Source organism: Chroicocephalus ridibundus, chromosome 2 (genome assembly GCF_963924245.1).
Source record: "Chroicocephalus ridibundus chromosome 2, bChrRid1.1, whole genome shotgun sequence".
In the NCBI taxonomy this organism is placed as follows: domain Eukaryota; kingdom Metazoa; phylum Chordata; class Aves; order Charadriiformes; family Laridae; genus Chroicocephalus; species Chroicocephalus ridibundus.
Window position 1 is genome coordinate 33,904,416 of NC_086285.1, and position 18,953 is coordinate 33,923,368.

General features: G+C 38.7%; 1 protein-coding gene across 14 annotated transcripts in view; it reads left to right on the forward strand.

Moving 5' to 3' along the window:
• The window catches only part of HDAC9 (histone deacetylase 9), a 487,213-nt gene that overhangs the window by 353,057 nt on the left and 115,203 nt on the right, over positions 1–18,953 (forward strand). For all 14 annotated transcript variants that reach the window (XR_010069838.1, XM_063324965.1, XM_063324968.1 and 11 more), the window contains 2 exons: positions 3,697–3,746; positions 18,364–18,471. Coding sequence is in view for 13 of the 14 variants with exons in the window: in XM_063324965.1 (XP_063181035.1) it covers positions 3,697–3,746; positions 18,364–18,471 (158 nt within the window). In the remaining variant the exon portion in view is untranslated. The remainder of the gene's footprint in view (positions 1–3,696; positions 3,747–18,363; positions 18,472–18,953) is intronic.

Consider the following 18,953-nt stretch of genomic DNA (forward strand, 5'->3'; position numbering starts at 1 on the left):
GTTCCATCTTTCATTGTCCCCAGTTCAGTGAGGTTGAACCTAACCAAGCCTGACATTAAAATTAACGTCTTGGTATAGCATAGAAATTCAAAATGATGTCTAGCAAAGAAGAAAAATCTAAAGGAAATGTTTCTCATCGAAAATGTCATCAATAACAACATTGTCTCACAGAACATTTCTATTTCATTGAAAGTACATTTTTTGCTACAGAAATTGTTCCATCAAATTATGGCTTTGCATCCTAATGAAAAGGAGGACCTACCCATCCTTTCCCTTGCTCCTCTACCCACCCAAAAAGACAGAGGCACCGTTTGTTCTTTACTTGTGCTCCAGAAAAACGTTTGTTCCCTGTCCCTGTTCAGAAGAGTACATCTGCATTGTCTGAAGGTCTTTTTTCTTTGCTAACAAGCAGCTTCTGTACCTTTCACACAGAAGAGAAACACTTGAAGGAATGAAATTTAAGTACGACTAGGGCTAGAAATCTGCTGCTTGTCAATAAATGCTTATTTCAGTGTCCCTGTTCTGGCAGGCTGCAAAGCAAAACAGCTGTAAACTACTGAAATCAGTGAGAATCACGCACACAGTTGTAGTTCACATATTCTTAATGCTTCAGAGTATAAATTTGGTTTTATTTTGCCTGCATCAGGGCCTACAAATGCAGCTATTGCAAATGATGACTTCAACTTCTACACTTCTGAGTAGTTAAGCTTTTGACTGATCGTATTTCAGTGCGGTGTGTTAAGTAACATGTTATGTTGCATTACATTGTCTTGACATGAAGGAAACTAATATGCAGACTATGTGTCACATCACATTAAAGTTTCGTGTGACAGAATACAACCTTTCAAGCCTCTTTGAATAAGCTCAACGACAGAACAGTTTTCAAAGAGGTCTTACAAATTTGTTTGCTTTTTCCTTCTCCAACCATAATTAAGAAAGTGTTTCTGAAAATGAAGTTTCCAATGATTACAAGTTTGCATAAGTGAGAAATATACTGTCAACACATCCCTGACAGTGAGGCAGTATTTAGAGTACAACTAAAGGATGCATTCACAGGGCATCTGTGTGATTGCAATTCCAAGTTACTGAAAAAATTAAAGCTTAGCAGAAATGGCTTTGTTCTTGAGCGATGATACTGAAAACAACTAGGTTCCTCAAACTGCCTTTTCAAAAGTGAGCACACTTTTAAATTTGTTTATTTTTTTGAAAGAGACTTTTGGCCCATCACTTTTCCCACTCATCAGACTCTCAGTCCCCAATTGTCAACCTCCTAAGCAGCTTCCTTGACTACTCTAGGGGCCCTGGCCTCAATCAATGATGGCTGCCTCAGCACCTAATTTGACTAACCAGCTTCTACCATCTTTGTGGGTTGAAATTTTAAAATACAAATCTTGGATAATTTTTCTAGCTCTACCAGTAAATTGTTGTGCTGAATCTTCTCTAGATCTTTTTTTCTGAAATGGTTTGCTGATGGCTGCAAACTATGTACTGATGCAAAGCCAAAACCAGTATGATTATTTAAAATTTGTCTTCTATCTTACTCAAAGTATCCCAATATCTTTTTTATTATTATTCTGGAGGTATCCTGGGGTGTGAAAAGGTGTTACATGAAAAACGACCGCTATTTCCAAGTTCTGCTGGGGCATCAATTCCAAACACCATGGGAAATTCTCATGTTGATTCATTCTCAGGGTTTGCTTTTTGCTACTGATTTTCATTTATAACAAGGAGTGTTGTGAGCTCTTTCCTTTCTGTAGGACTATGTAAGTGATGTTCTCACACTCTCTTAGTAGAACCTTTCCCCACTGTTGTTTTCATGAAATCTCAGTGTTTTCCTTGTTCTGCAAAGTCAGTTAGCTGCTTTTTTGGACTATCATGCAATAAGAAGTGAGTATCCAGGCAAGTTTCTTGATACACTGAAAAGGCTTCGTGCCTGTTTCCCCCTGTTTTAGTACTACCTGTTGATTGATTTTAGTGTCCTTCCTCACCATCTGCTTTTCTGTTTTTACTTTGTGTTTGCTGTTTCTAATAGTGTTTACCATGCACAATGTGCCCCACGTCAGGGAGATACATGAGAATTCATCTGTTCTCTCTTATGTCCCAACTCTGCAATGGAATTCAAGAAAAAAGGTCTAGTCATTCAATATTCTAAAAATGCCTTCTTTTATCTCAAATTACACCTTATGTTTCCATTAATGTCTCCTAGCACTTTAACAGCACTGATTTTTTAGTTACCTGCTCAAGACTTTTTGATCTTCCCCACAGTTAAAAGTGAAAAATTGCTGTTTGCGTTGGTCGCTGGATCCGCTTAGCAAGAGATCTGGAAACTCCTCCTGTACCTCTACTCTGACAATCTCCTGCAGCCAACATTCCCTTGCATGTCTGGGGCCATTAGGACTCACAGTATGAGAACACTCTGCATAGCTGCTGCACCTGCATTTGCCTTGGTAGCTCCACAGGAGGTTTTGTTTGGCTTCTCTCGCACACTGTGCAAAGTGATCAAAGGCCTCTAGTCATTAAAAAATGCATCTTGGATTTTACGCGAAGTGTAAAGCACTTTCTTCGTCTCAGACCTTGCAGTCTGGTCTCTGTACTTCAAAGATAATGGCTTATAATTGTCTCTATGCATTTCATTGGCACCTGCTAAACATGAGTAACTGCAGCATTCACCCCTTCCATAGCAATGGGTGGCTCCTCTAGGTAACTTGAGTGATTCACTATCTAACGTTTCCTCCAGATGGCAAAGTTACAAAGCCAGTTCTGTGATACGGCAGGGGAAAAGCCTATGTTCTCTTCCACAGCTGCCTTAGGATCAGATTACACACTGGGATAGGAACCGCATCAAGTCCTGACATCCTTACTCGATTTTCATACTGTCCTTATCAAGACAAACAGTGATTTTAGTGGTACAAAAAAAAAAGAAAATATGAATGAATAAAAAGTGAGTATAAATATTAAGATAAACTGTATCACATTATCTAATGTATAGAGCGGAGTAAGCTAGAAATGAGATTCTAAAGCCTATTGTTTTTGTTCCCTTTAGTAGAATGTATTTACAGAGTAATACTGAAACAAGCAGTATTTCATTTTATGATTTAAAAATATTACTGTATTCAATGATGATATGTAAATGAAGAGAACAGCATTTTTGCATAGATAGGAAGACTAAGACTGTGATTTTCAATGGAGAAACTTTTTGGAGAGGTGAACTTAAGAAATTCCTCATCAGTTTCATGTAAGCTTAATGAGGTTCCCTTTGTTGGTGAAATGAAACAGGTACTTCTTGAGTATAATTCAACCCATCAGTCACCTAGGCCGGGTAGAGGTGCCTACCTCAGTCCACTGGCTGTAGAAGAAGCTGAGATGACTAGTTTAGACAAGCTGCTTATCAGATACAGACATTGGGATGACTAGTCGCCCTAGTTCAGAGTGACTTTCTGTGGAGATTCACTCATTATACTCCTTTGAAACTGCTGCTTACCAATCTTAGGATTTGTCACTGTTGCAAAAGAGTACCTTAAATGTCCCATGGCTGATTTGCTTTCTAAGTACACTAATATTTTTTATTCTGATATATGGCATTTTCATTGTGTGATACCGAAATCTGAATTACTGTAAAGAGTGATTACTTATCCAGTATTTAAATGGCTTTTTGATAAATGATGCTTATTGTTTCTTTTTTTCTTTAATATATAGGAAACGTGTCTCAAAAACTCTTTTCCTTGTTGCCTTGTGGGGGACTTGGGGTAAGTAGATGTTTATTTTTTTGCAAGAGGGACAGCACACAACATATGTATTCATTCATGAATTCTTTAGCACTATTGCATTATCAGTTCAAAGTCTTCAGAACCTGATAAAGAATATAGAGATGAAACCTGAGCCATTATCACACTGTGTGTTTTCATAGACACAGAAGACAGTACATTCCAATAAGCATATGGAACAGTTAGATAGGAACATATTTTGTGGTAATGCGTACATTTCTTCATTGTCTCACTCTGGGTTTTTTACATGAGCTTATTTTTGAGGAAAGTAACATGGGTGCAATTGTTATAGCAGAATGAGCTTTGGAGAAGCTGTTTTGTGTGCTGTTGAAAAATAAATATAGCTTCACATTTCTCAGAAAGGACAAAAAACTTACTGAAACTAACATTTAGCATGAGAATTCCTCATTAACTGTGAGCTAATAACTTGGGTGTTGTTAAACTAATAAATTACTTGAGCATTTTTATGTCCTGTGTTGAAATGGATTCATTCTGAAATACAAGCTTGCGAGTATTAGGACACAGTAGAAAAAAATCTGCAGACAAAAATCTGTTGCAACACTAGGTGAAAGAATTAACCTAAATTATTGAAAAACATGTAGGATGGAGAATTTCTACTGATGTTTGTATCATGCTCCTATGAAATTCTAGTTAAGATAATACTGGGAGAAATAATTTTTCATGTACAGGAGTTTTTCACATAAAAGGATTCTGCACCTTTTGTCCAGCTGGGTCCATTATTTACTGATCAAAGTGAAATGATGGTATTACTAGATATTGATGGGCTGGCTGGATGATGCATATATTTTTTAGTTCCTTTTCACTGTTTCTGAGTATGCAAGAATAAAGCCACAATTTCTAGATGTCAACTTACAATGCAACCTTCTAAAGTTTTATTTACTCTTATCCTTCACAAAGGATAAATTCCATACAGTATTACTCTTGTTTATAGTAGGTTTTTTTTTTATTATGAGACACCTGACAGAAGAAATACTCATTTTGTAAGGTTTAAAACATGAAAAAGAAAAATTCCATTTTAGCTTTCAATATTTAATAATTTTTGAGGATTTCTGAACTATGAGTTAAGGAACAAAGAATTAGGAAGAGCTAATCATTCCAGCTCCTCTACTGTGGACTTAGTTTGCTGAGGATACTGCCTAAAATTTGGAACTTGGTGACTAGCAACTTGCTGATTTTGAAAGTTGGGGGTCATTTCTGTGTGTGGATCAGCTAACATTACAAATTGACACATAGACCTGCATGTCCATGTGGACCTCTGTGCACTACTCTGTGCTCATAGGCACACACACATGTGCATATACGCACACATTTCTGTATTAACAAAGGTGATTTTTCACACTGTTGTTGCAGTTATGAAGAAGTTCAGAGAAAATTGAACAAGAGATGAATAAAGTTGACAAAGAATGTTTTTCAGACTTCTGAGTAAAGAGAAGCTGATGTAAAATTTCTTGACAAATCTTTTTGAGGGCTTTGAAAAGCAAATAAGACTGTCATGCTTTGAAAATTAAAGTATAAGATTTTTCTATGAAAGAAATTAGTGTGGTATTAAAAAATCGTGAATAGAGATGTGCTTTGAAATCTTTCTACTAATGGAAGTATGCTGTCCATTCTAAACCTAACACAAGTCAGAAATGCTCAGTATAACTTCATTTTTTTAAGCACTTGAATTTATCTCTACTTTTTTGAGTCTATTTGCTTTATTTCTTATTTAGAATAATGGAAATTGAATTAAAGAACATGTTGTAGCAATGGATCTTTTATTTATTTTTTTCTAGTTGGTTTGTCTTTCTACATATTATTATTGTCAGGCTTGCTGTGGGGCTCTTAAAGGAATGGGTTATGACCTTTTTCAAGGTAAATAATCAGATTAGGAGCTCTCTTTCAGTGATATTTAGCTGTCTATTGGTTAAGATGAGCTCTGGGAAAGGGAGCTGCTTCAAACTGTATGGAAAACAATTCTTAAGTTTACTTTCAAAAATGGTGGTGGAAGGAAAGAAAGAAGCAGCCTTGCTACTTAGTAGCTTTCAACTTAATTGAGGGCTATAAAGCAGTAATCAATGTAAAGCAGTAAGAGTAGTTCATGCAAAGATTTTTAAGGAGGGATGGAAGAATTAATTTTTTTAAAATTTTTGTTCGCATTCATTTTATTGCTTGCTTGCTTACTTGTTTTCTAAAGAACACAGTGAGGAAAAAACCCTTCCATTCTTGCAGGAGACTTTATGGCTGCCTCTTGAATGATGGTTTTCAGAGCTCTTTGATCCTATTGTCTTCTAACCATATGGGGACCTTGCTGGCTGTTATTATGCATCTCTTCTATTATTAAATATATTAGTGGCTAGACTATTCGCACAGGGAATGGGAAACCTAGGCTCATTTCTCTCCACTGCCAGGCTGGATTTAATATCAGAGCCCCCATGTCTTAGCGGATGTTGTTACCACTGAGGAGATCATAGACTGTTGCTGGTTAGGGACCCTCACACCATGCACTGAAGCTGTGCCACTGTTGGAAAGAGCACTGGGACAGTAAAACAGCATAAGCAGGATAAAGCCCATAATGTATGTCTAATCTACATATCATACACTTATAAATAATGTGAGCCCCTGCTCCACAAACAGCTTATATGTTTCACATGAAAGAATCACTGGACAAAATGGAAACTGCTCCTGGAGCAAGGGCTGGAACCTAGGACTTCCCAGGCATTGAAGACATGATCAGCGGATGTGCTATAAAGACTATATTGGCATGAGTTTGGGATGGCTTGCATTGTTCACAAACAAAGGTCTGACTAACCTCTATAACCCTGAATTCTACTATACTATTGATTTTGCTGTTATCTCTGTTCTAAGTACCAAAAAACTGCAGTCAGGATCACGCATCCTCTTCTTTGGCCATTACTTACAGTTACAGTAAAAGAAATTTTCTCAAGAATTTTGAAAAGCAAAGAAGAGGCAGTGCCTGTAACTAATATTTTCTGATCCTGTTCCATCATGGCTCTAAATCTTTTGCACCAGTGCAATATGCATGTAAAGCTTCTGTTTACTGATTTCATAAACATTTTTCATCCACATGAATTTTCTTTCAAGTAGTGATAAGGACTGTTTACGTCAGGGTCATTGGTGAATTTGGCTTGACATGCGTTAGTCTTTCAGAAGAAATCAAACAATAAACTTTATAGTTTTATAAGAAACTATGTAAGTCATAATTAGCTCTCTTATCTAAGAGCACAAAGCTGTTTCATATTGACAGCCAAACTGAACAGGTCTCACAGAGAGAGGAAAAAAAATAGTCTAAAACTCAGCTCCTAAATTTGGCCATAACAGGTTTTCTTTCAATGATGGTTATTTTTTCATCAGAGGACTGTCCAGGGTCAGCAGTATAACATCCGCTGAAGTATAGGAGCTCCCTCTTGCAATAATGCCTTTTATTCTTTTTTCAATCTTAATGCTGTTCCAGAACCAACTGTTGCTAAAGAATTCTAATACCGGGGGGATGAAATTCCTTGTGTTGGAGAGAGACTAGCAGCTCTACGGCCAGCAGTTTTAATAACAAGAGATGGATTTTTGCAGCTGGTCAGAGGTTTGGAATGTGAAAAGTTTTCCAGGAGAGGTGGGTAGATTGCAGGTGAAGTGGACAAATGGGGAGAATAATCACAAATTACTTTTTAGTTCTGAGGATTATCAGACCATTCCACAATTTTTCATTCGTTAACAGCCACTAGAGCTATAACTGATCATTTGATCAATGCATCCATCTATTGCAATCCTTCCCCTTCTGTTCTGCTGTGAAAATGACAGTAAGAAAAGCAGAAATCTACTTTTAATGGGAGCAAGTTTCATCTCCTTGCCTCAGTCTGTCACTAAAAATAGTGATTGTTTTCCTGCCTGTTTGACCTGCTGCTGTGTGAAGAAATCTTGAAGTCATTTCTCAGCCATATTTTTTTGTCTAGTTGATAGGCAAAAAAAACCCACAAAAGCAAAGAAGAGCAGGCTTTTATGATAATGTCATCATCGTCTCCCAGCTTCAAACACTTCTGCGGCTTTTGAATTGTCATTTATAACTTGGAACTGAACCGACCCATAATTCCCTTGATGCATTTAGAGAAATTGATAACAGACTGCTTCTTTTATGGCTCAGAGGAGGCAACTCCAATCACATCACTATTGGCAGTCAATATTATTTTCTGACATGGTTGTAAAAGTATAAAGGGGCTTATGGCATTTGTTTAGATGAGGAATGGGCTCTCAAGCTGTGCTGGGGTTTATGGGTCCAGATTACTGAGAAGCAAAGGGAATATGATGTTTGCAAACAGGATATGATTTTATTTAAGTTTGGGTTTCATACGTTGTTCCCTGGGGATTGTCCTGCAGACAGAAGAGAATTTCACTTTTATCATATGAAATTGGGCAGTTATCCAATCCCCCCTGCTCTCCCCCCACCCTCAAAAGACACTGCTCCAAACCTGTAATGTGTAAAGTCAGATCTTTAAACTGCAAGTGGAGGAGCTGGGGGAGAACACCACCCTATAAGAAATCAGACTTTTGCAGAATAAATATTGAATAAGCTGAACAGAGTGTAAAGCTATAAAATCTCACTACATTTTTTCAAAACTTACAAAATATTAATATTTTCTGAATGTTGAATTTCTTCCTGGCATTCCTTGCTGTAGTAATTGGACAATACTACTTTTTGTCCTGACCACACAGGAAGAAAAGCAATAAGAAAGGCAAGATTTCACTAGTATACAACTTTAGCAAGTCATCCAGGCAAGAAATTGTTTTCTGCTGCTTCTCAGATCTTCTTCTTCTGCTTCTTCCCTTGATCTTCTCAGTCTGAGGCCAGGACAAATTTTCAGCCTTTATATACTATGACTCCTCATTCCTGTTATTTGTATAAGAGTTAATGGTACCAACCTGGTTCCATTACCACAGTACAATAGTGTAAAAATTAAGAAAGTATTGGGGATGGCATTGCCTCCTTGTAGCAGATTTTAGGCTCCAAGCTACTCCTTATATCTGCTTGCAAATATGGCTGTAAAGAAATCAGACTGCCTATGGTTTAGGCACTCAAATTAAACATCACCTCCACACAGGTGGTACAATTAACTTGTGTCCTTCCCCTATATCCAAGGCTGTACCAAAATACGTATAGTTCTTGCAAAATATCAACCAAAAATATGTCTGTTTCCTGGTATGGGGAAAACAATCTGTTATTCCTAGAAGCTCAGCTACTCAATATGGTCTTCCATTCTGAAATAATTAATATACCTTGCTGCCAATATATTTACCCATTAATTTAAACTACTTGACTGAGTTGCCTTATTAACCTACTGAAATTTGCCGGTTATAACATTTTGGAGCAGATTGCGGGAGACTTCTGTGAATAAAAGACTTGTTTACCTCCTAAGCCTCTCTGGCAGCTAGACCATCCCTAAAGAAATTACAAGATTTAATCAAAACAACCTCACAGGCACATTATACTTAAATTGATACGTTTTCCATGACTTTTTAGGACTTTCAATTACACAGCGTTGACTGTGTGATGTCTTCTGCAGAAGTCATCAAAATAAGTGGTCAAAAAGGCCATCCTAGTACCATCCCAAGGCACAGCTTAAGTCCAGTGGGGATGGGACTGGAGTGAGGGCTGGAGGTTTGTCATCCCGGAGCATTCAAGGGTCCACATGCTCAGCCACTCAGTGCAGTTCCAGATAAACTGATTTAGGTTATCCACGGGATGAGGGCATGAGGGTATAATGTACTCCCAGCTGTTCTGGCAAATGCACTTTTTAGGTGGTATACCCCACCAGTTCTGGCAATTCATGAGAGTCAGCTGTTTCAGTGGACTATGTTTTGTAGGAACGGACCAATTTACATTGTACTTTAGTCTAGCTCTCATGCATAGAGAATTGCAGGCTTTCTAGCTGACAAGCGCACAGCTCCCTTGAGCGGGCAACCTAAAGAAGAAATAGGGAAATGAGAGAAAAACTGCACATTTGCTTGCTTTCAGTTCAGAACAATGACAGTTCTCTGAAGACTTGCTTGTCCAGCTCCACGTATCTAACTTTAGACAAATTACTGAAACAGCCAAAGCAGGACCCTGACCACCCTTGCTTATCTATATAACCATTAGAGAGCCATGTGCATCACTAGGACGAGAGTCAGTCCACCTAAGATCAGAAGAACTTGACTGGAGGTGCTTGATTTCCTTCATTGACAGGGACTTGAAGCAACTAAATTCCTAATTTTAGGTACATTCACTTTAGAAAAAAAATGTTAACAAGCCTGAGAACATGAATCTGGATGATAAGAGCAGGAAAGAGATATTATTCCTTTACTGAGGTACAGAGACCTCATCTCTGGATCTGGAAAGTGCAATGGTGTCTCATCTCTGAGCAGGGAGGGGATGCTTCATTTAGTTTATCAATACCATGGCCACAAAAAAAGGAAAAAAATATCTTCAAACTAAAGGACAGATATTTTGTCCTGTTCTTGTCCTTTCATGACACTGAGGTGGTCCTGTGCCACGTTTGGCAAACACACAGAGTTTGATGTTTAGACCAGTGGTGAAACTGGTGAAACTCTTCAACTGAGAGACATAGTTCCTTGGCATCACTGCAGGCAGAACAGAATATTTTAGAATAGTCCCAGACTGCTTTAACTTGTGTCAGGCATGGATAGAATGCTCAGGGGTGGTAATCTGCCAACTGATCAAATGCAGATTTTGATCTCTCAGATAGGTTTTTTTTTTGCCCTTTTTAACAGAGCAACATTTTTCCTTGGCACTAGGCTAGATTCAAATTGTAAACAAAGATACCGCACATAGAACACAGAATGTTATTGTGAAGTTAATGAACTATCATAAAGTCAAACCTTTAATGGTCTTACCTAATTTTGTGCATTTCCTAAAAACTGTTGTGTCGCCAAAGGCTAGCATTATGCAAAGAAGCCTTCTTATTTGCCAGAATATGAAACATTTTATATATATATATACACACACACACATGTTAAATGTAAATAGTGGAATAGTATCATACACAATTTACTAATACTATTCACTCTCCCCAGACTTAATCACACACACACACATATGGATTTGGTGGGAATTCTGTAACTAAAGCAGAATTCACATTTGCACTTTAAAAACACATCATGTGTTTATTGATAGAATTTAGCCTCCAAGATGGACAGAAAAGCTCTCTGAAGAGGAAGCGTTCATGTGTTGCTTGTCTGAATAAACACCAGCTTCTAGCACAGCTCCATGGTCATGATCATCTACATCCAAGAAGAAAGCCGAAATGCTATGTATTGCTAGAATGTGTTCAGCAGCAAATGATCAAACTTTTAAAAAATAAGGCTTGAATTCTGCACATAAACTTTGTATTTTCTGTAACTGTATGCATTACAACCAACTACACTCTGTTCTGTCTATTTGCCCATGAATGCCTGGAAACTACATGATCAAACATAAGAAGGCAGTTGCAAAAGCATTTTCACACACTAATCCATTAAATACTAAAACAAATGTCAAGTTAAATTAATAGAGTACTCAGGGTTAGGTCTGAAAGTGCAGTAACATTTTTACAAGCATCTGGTGATATATGCCACATATCTCAGACTTGAATCTGGGCCTAAGTGTTTTATTTATGAGTTTTTTCTAAAAACAAGTTCTAATCCACATCTAATCCATGCTATCCTCCCTCCATTCCCCCTACCAATGATCCACACATCACTGTTTCACTAAGGTTTTGAGATCCTTTAGGGTGTCTAATGTACGCTTTATGAGACCCAGAGATTCTGAATGCCTGTCATAAAACTTAGTTTAAGAGAGTAACTGAATCAAGCTATTTCTTCTGAAGGTATTATTCTATTCAGGCTTCAGCTTGGCTTAGCTTGATTCTTTTCTGATTCACATTTTGCATGCAAAGCTATTTGGTTTTTAATACAGACCTCAAATATTGCTTGCTTTTTTACAAAATTTCACGTGAATTCTACTTGTACAGAAGTAGGGGTGCTGCAGTTTTATCAGAGGTTGACTACCACCATCAGTAACTCTGCTAGACTTTCAATTATTAATTTTTACTTAGAAGTTTTTTGCTGAGTATTTTCTGAAAATCAGCTTTGATTTGTAATATCTTTACAAATTAGATCACCATTGGCAGGTGAAACTTGAAAGACGTTAAATATTCTACATACAGAGGGTACATGTACTGTCCACATACCATGTTCTTCCCCTGAAAGAGGCTTTTGGGGTCAGAATTAATAGCCTCTCAAATTCTTTTTAGAAGTCCATTTCCATGAGTACTATTGCTGATAAATTCTCCTACTGGAATTATTCATACACAACAGAGAAGCCAATGCAAGCTCAAGTGAATTCCTTTTTTTTGTTTAAACAATGATTTGTGAAGATCCTTTGAACTATTCATCCCTCTGGAGCCTAAAGATCACATCCCCTTCACAATTTATTTGTAAACCACGCTGTTAGGCAAGAAAGTATGAAAAACTGATATTCTGGGTACTGTCTATGGCAGGCATTTTAGATTAAAGCAGCTGGAAACGCCTTTGACAGAACAAATCTCTGATACAGCTGTAAAATAGCAGTAAAAATAAAGGAAGCTCACTGTACATATTTTCCCTAAAGTAGCCCACTTCCACACACTTCCTGTATGTGGGATTTATGGAAGAGACGTCAGCCATGCAAACTTTTTCTCCTTTGTTCCTTAACGAGAGACATGGCTGACAGGCCATTCGTTAGAGATCGCTCCTTGGAGATGATGTGCACACCTTCGCTTCTTTAGTCATGGTGAGATGAAACAGCAGCTGAGAAGCACGTCAGAGACCTTTTGCTTCTTAGTGGAAATCACAGGGGTGATGAATGACCACCAGGACATCTGTAGGAGCGGGAGGTGAGAGCTGTGAGCATGGCACCTGGGAAGCTGCACTGCTGATGGTCAGGAGCGAAATATTCCAAACTTATGTGCTAGTGTTTGCTGGCACCAACTGTCTCCAAGAATGACAGACTCCTTGCTGGAAGTGATAGCAAAATGCCACACACAATTTTTAGAGGTTGCAACACTTCAGGAAAATATTTAATTTCTATTTTCATGCCAGGGAACTAAAAAACACAGTGATGGAAGCATATTTGCTCTGGCATAAGTGAAAGAGCGTGAGACTCTGAATGCTTTTAAAGCTAAAGCACAGGAATTTGCTCTGCAATACACAAGTTCTATTAAATTGCAGTATCACTGAAGAGGTCTGTACTCTCCTATATTATTTCTCACAGATTTCTTAATCAGTTTGTTTACTGCATATAACTACACTGTTCTTAGCTGACTAGATTTTATTTACTTCTCAGTTTTATAACCACTTATATCAAAGGACAATATTTTTTTTAGGTTGTAGTTTTTCCAGATTTGTGTTGAAATGTAGCCATCTGAAATACATACTGGATTTACTTCCATCTAAGAACAGTTGAGCCCGACCTCTGCTCTTTAAAGAAAGGGGGAAGAATCCTTTTAAACTACTGTATAGAACTGCCACTTTTTAGCTTGTTGTTGTTCAGGATATTGGACACATAGAATACAATCACTGTTATCAAAGGATCATCGCAGGTTAAAATTTCCATGAACAGGTAGATGACAGATTGCTTTTTTGAACTCTTCTCAGAGAATAAATAGAGCAACTCTGGTAGGAACATGTGGTAACTTTAGGAGGACTGGTTTTGATTTTTATGATGGCAACAGTTGTGCAGAGAATGCAGAGCAGGATGAGCAATTCAGTATATTTTTAATTCCTTTTGGATTGAAATCAGAATTCCGCTGTGGAAGCTGGATTTATGTTAAATGGCAAATTATGTGTGTGTGTGTGTGAGAGAGAGAGAGAGGGCAAGCTCTATGATGCTTTGGCAGAACCCATCCCGAAGTAGTAGCTTCGGCTGTCTTTTATATTACCATATAGTTATCAGTGGATGTGTATTTAAGGCCATTTCAGTTTACAGTAATTATTTAAGAAAGAGAAATAACTCACAGAGATGAGTTATAACTCACACACCATGCAGGGCGTGAAAAATGGGACGGTGTGTCAGACTGTGAGCAGCACCTCCGGCCAGCAGAAATGTCATTCAGGGACCATTAGGCAGATCCCAGGAGGTTTCTGGAGGAAGGAGGACTGAAACAGAGGATGAGTGAAGAGGTTCTCTAGCAGGGAAAGGGATGGGTAAAACAAAAGGCAGTTATAAATATATTTTTAAAATTCTTTAGAATTATTATTTATGCCATTTTTTGCCTGAGTTAGGTTCCAAATAAATGTAAATAGCAGGACAAGTAACGTTTCCAGTTTCAGCAACTGCAGTGATTTTAGAAAGGCCTTTAAGTACACAGTCCCTCTCTCAGATGTGTTTCCATATCCTTCCTCTCCACCTTCACACACACGTGCCACAACCTGAGCACAGTATAAGGGGTTGATAACTTTCAAACTTTATAGTCAGTCTTCCTTAATACCAAATATTCCAGCCGTGAGGGGGAAGCTTTCTAGCTGCTGAAACATCTCTGCTGCGAGGTTTCTTGTTTCTTAGCTTGTATTCAGTATGCTTAAAGTCTTCATTGTGAAAGTCAAGTTATCACATAGATATTTCTTGCAGGAAGCATTCATATCAAGTTCTTTTTGTAGTGCAAAGCAGGGAATTTCTGCAGACGGGGCTTGAAACATTAGTTGCATTCAGTCAGGAAAAGTTACCTACATTTCTTTTCACTTAAGTCATTCCCTTCCTCTTTAATGCCTCCACATCCACTTCAGGGACAGGTAGCTTAATTTCTATCATCTGTAGCTTTACAGAGTATTAGCTTTGCTACACATGCCAATGATTGAGCTATACTAGATGTACTTGAAAAAGCCTACAACCTACAGTGCTCATTCAGGAAACTCGGAGTGAAGTAAATCCATATGTGTGTTAGAAAGTCAGTGTTCAGATAGGGCTCGTGTTTTCTGGCTCTTGGCGCTATCGTGCACAATCCTTCTTTGAAGTGTTGCAGTACTGATAGGATTTTTGATAATGAAATGTGAAGTATGTTCATAGTTTAACGCTGACATTTTGATGCTTTAAAAAAATATTCTTTCTCGTTTGGTTAGACGTTCAGCCCATTTCCCTACCCTGACAATTTCTTTAAAGAATGTCCTTAAATGAAAATAACATACATATAATTAAGCCGAAAGAAAAAGGGCTAAGATTCTGAGTTAGAATTAATCTACAAATGCTGTATTTTCTGCAAGTTTTGTTTAACATTTTCAAAAAAACCTCCTAATCAAGATAGGATTTTTACTGAATTCTTTGGCTGTTCCAAAGCACTTGCAGAACAAAAATAACTTCTTATAAAATTCCATCTGACTTTTTCATAGTCTGTGATTCGGAAAGCATCACAGTTGTCACAAATTCATGCATACTGAAGATCTAGATAGACTGCCAGATATATGTGATACATACATAAACTAAAACCAGAAGCCAGTGTCTAATCCTATTCCCTTTACTTGTATAAAATCCAACCATTTCATCTCACATGAATAAAGAAAAGCATACCCAGTAGGGTTTTACATAGCTGCATTGCATATACAGTATGACAACCGGGCCAGCTAGTAGCTGTAATTTTAATGGGTTTACCATTTATATCACAGTATTTCAACAGCAATTTACAAAGTAAACATTGAGTAACACTAAAAGAAAATCTCTGTTTAAACACCTGAAACATTTAAGGCAATACATAGCACTAACAGAGATATAAAATCGAGTGGGATGGCATTTTCCAGTCATTAGAGCTAAATCATTGGCTGTAGGATGAAAGTTTTTATAGGTTGTTCTTCATGAGGTACTCCTCAGAAATTCAGTCTGAATTTTGCATGATTGTGAAATAGAATTTGACATCTAAGTTTATAATACTGTGCCTTTTCAAGGTAATTATTCATATGTATATGTTAGTTTTCTTGTATTATAATAACAGTGCACTAAGGTATGTGGCTTCAGTCGGCTACCTCTGTCTTTGAGAATTTACCATTTGTTACACGTACCATGCCCAAGAGATCAGATAAAATATCCCGAATTTCCAGTGTACATTTAGGTGGTCATTTTTGAAAATTCCTCAGGAAACGTTGTTTTGTTTCCTGATTGCCTATTTTACTTCCAGTCCAGGTAAAATTAGTTAGCAGTCATTCAAGCGGTCTGAAGGAAGTTTTTCTGTGCAAGATATTTGGTCTTATTGTCCCGGTTCAGTCTCCTCACACTCAGCTGAAAGCAGAAAATGATAAATGCCGTATCCTGGCCAATACTCAGCGTTCAGTGGTTGGAGAGACTGCCGTCTCGTGTGTCAGAGCAGACAACTGTCTTGAAGGGTGGGTACTCTCAAGCTGTGGTTACAATTTTAACTTAATCGGCCTTCCTGGAAATGAATCATAGTCCCTTTGAGGATGCAGGCTCCTGCTTGTGCCCTGGTGTACTGAGCAGCTGCCATTGAATCATTTTCATCAGCCACTCCTTCATGTTAACCTTAATTTGCTAGCCATAAAAAGGGTAAGAAAGTACTCCCTCCCAGCCCTCTTGTTGATACTTCTTTATTTAAAGTACTGTGCAGTATTTTTCAAACTTTATTATGGTTTGATTAAATTGATTTAACCGATGACCTCTACTTATTTATCTCCTTATTTGTTTTAAAAATGAAAACTGATTCACAGTTTCTTTAAAGCAATAGAGAGACAACCCAAAGGTCTGCCTAATGTTAAAGATGCCATTATTTTTTCTACTATTTGGTTTCTTTCTTATTTCTTGTGATTTTCTTAGTTACCTATTGATTTGTCTGTGTGTCTTCCAGAAAGCTACTTAATTTCTTTAAATCTCAAGCTACCAATCTGCAAAACACATATAATAAATCATCTCGTATCAAGCTGATGATGCTTAATCGTGTTTGTACAACATTTTGAGTTTCTCAGGTGAAAACACAGTGTGCTGTTATTACTGTTATTCTAAACTTTGCAAGAAAAATTCAGTCTTCTTATTCAGGTCTATTGTGAATATGAACCGTTTTCATTAGTTCTGCTGCATGCACGCAAAACTGATCAAAATGATAGAAAACTCAGGTCCAGTACACTGAAAAAAAAGATCAATTTCGTAGCTTGAAATATAATATTATTGTAACAGTAATGGCGAAGACATTTGACAGGTGTAGAGAAGATCAAGCTTCTTTCTGTTTCAAATGACTAATCAGAGAAATTCCTCAGAACCTCCAGAGTTGAGTAGCAGTTGCATCCATTTTCAATTACTTGATTTCTTTCTTTCTTTCCTTCTTTTTTTTTTTTAAAGAAATTAGGAACAGAAGCTTCTGGTTCAAACTGAAAACATGTCTCAGTGTGCTTGGAAGTTATCCAAGTAGCATCTGCCACAGTATTTTGTCTATGCCTAAACGTTTTTCTTTTCATGATAAATTTGTACGGTATGATACAATTAAATGCACTTCCCATGGAGCATCGAGGAAGTCTGGCTGTCTCTTTGGATGACTTTTTCAGACTATTTCACACCATCGTGTCTGCTTGGCACAATATCATTTAAGGGATATACAACATTTCACCTATATTTTTTGGTATGTTTCTGCAAATAAATAGTTACTAAAAATAGATTTCAAAAGTAAAATTTCAGTACAGTGATTGAAGCTATACAGTAGTGCTGCTTAGCCCTCTTTATAATATTTCCTTTACAGTATTTTATCTTGATGATATTTTATAATATTTTATCTTTACAATATTTTATCTTTATATTTTATATAATAGTCATATAATGTTTTAAGTGTCACACTTGCTCATTTAGAAGCTGCAGAAGATAATTTTCTCAGCTTTAAATAACCACATTCATCTTTTACTAAGTGGGACCTAAAGCCTTTTAGCCAAAACTTACCAGTTCGTCAAAACTGGAGATAGAGCAAGGGTCGCACTGTATTTTATTTCATTTTATTTTCTGTCTATGGCAATAGTGACTACTGAAATTAATCTAAACTATTAATCGTTCTGATTTCAGTCGCTTAAAAATGACCCCTGCCTGGGTTGGAAAGGCGAGTGCTTACCGCTCTTTCGTTGTTTTGAAAAAGGGTGTAATGACCCGAGCTGCTGGTAAGTTTTGGTGGCACAGGTGTTCTGTGATGGCTGCTGGAGCCAGGGGTGGCCATCCCCTCTGGACGGTTTGTCCCAGGGCTGGCAGGTCCCCATCCCCCCGCCAGTGTGAGGACCCGGGGCACGGCATCTGGCGGACGGCGAGCAGGCTCGGCCCAGCCGATATAACGCTGTTTGTAATGAGAAATCTAAACAGGGAATGGCAGCGAGGCATGACAGGAATGTGTTTCCATTGGAAAAGCCCGTGCAGAGAAAAAGCATAAGCAAAGCCATGTCCAGAAGGCCTTTCAGCTGGCCAGGACGGAAGACTGATGTTATTGTACACGGGCTGTCACGCTGCCAGCCCTCCCTCACGGGTTTGTTTTCTCTCATGCTCTCCCTCTCCCTCTCTCCCTCTCTCCTCTCTCCCCTGCCTTCCTCCCGGGGCCGGCTGTTTGCTCAGGTGGACAGTGACACCGTTTGGAACGAGCTGCACTCGGCCGGGGCGGCACGCATGGCGGTGGGCTGTGTCATCGAGCTGGCGGCCCGCGTGGCCTCCCGGGAGCTGAAGGTGAGGTCCGGGGCCGCGCCGTGGGTGGGAGAGCTGGGGCGGCGAAGCAGCGGCGGGGGGGCTGAAGGCAGGGTGTTGTTCAACCGGGCCGCGCCGGGGAGGGTGGCGGGAGGAGGGCTGGGAGGACGGCCACCGAGGTGTGGCAGCCCGGGCGGCTCGTCCAGGCCTCCATAGGCTGAAGCAGCGGTGGGTGCCGCGGCCCGAGGTGAAGTTAGTCATGGCATGCGCATCTCTGGCAAGCGGCTGGGGCACTGCCTTTTCAAGTGAAAATTTTAAATACTTTTTTTTTTTTTTTTAATATGGTTGTTTGGTCACGTGCGTAACCTCAGGATGCCACCCAGAGAGAGGGCAGGCACACAGTGGGCCTCTTTCCAGGGGGAAGAGGGAGGCGGCTGGTGAGGAGAGCCATGACCCAGGAGGTGCCTTTCCGCCCGGCGTTCTTCTCCCCGTCTCCCTTTCCTCTCCTATCTCCGTGCCGCCCG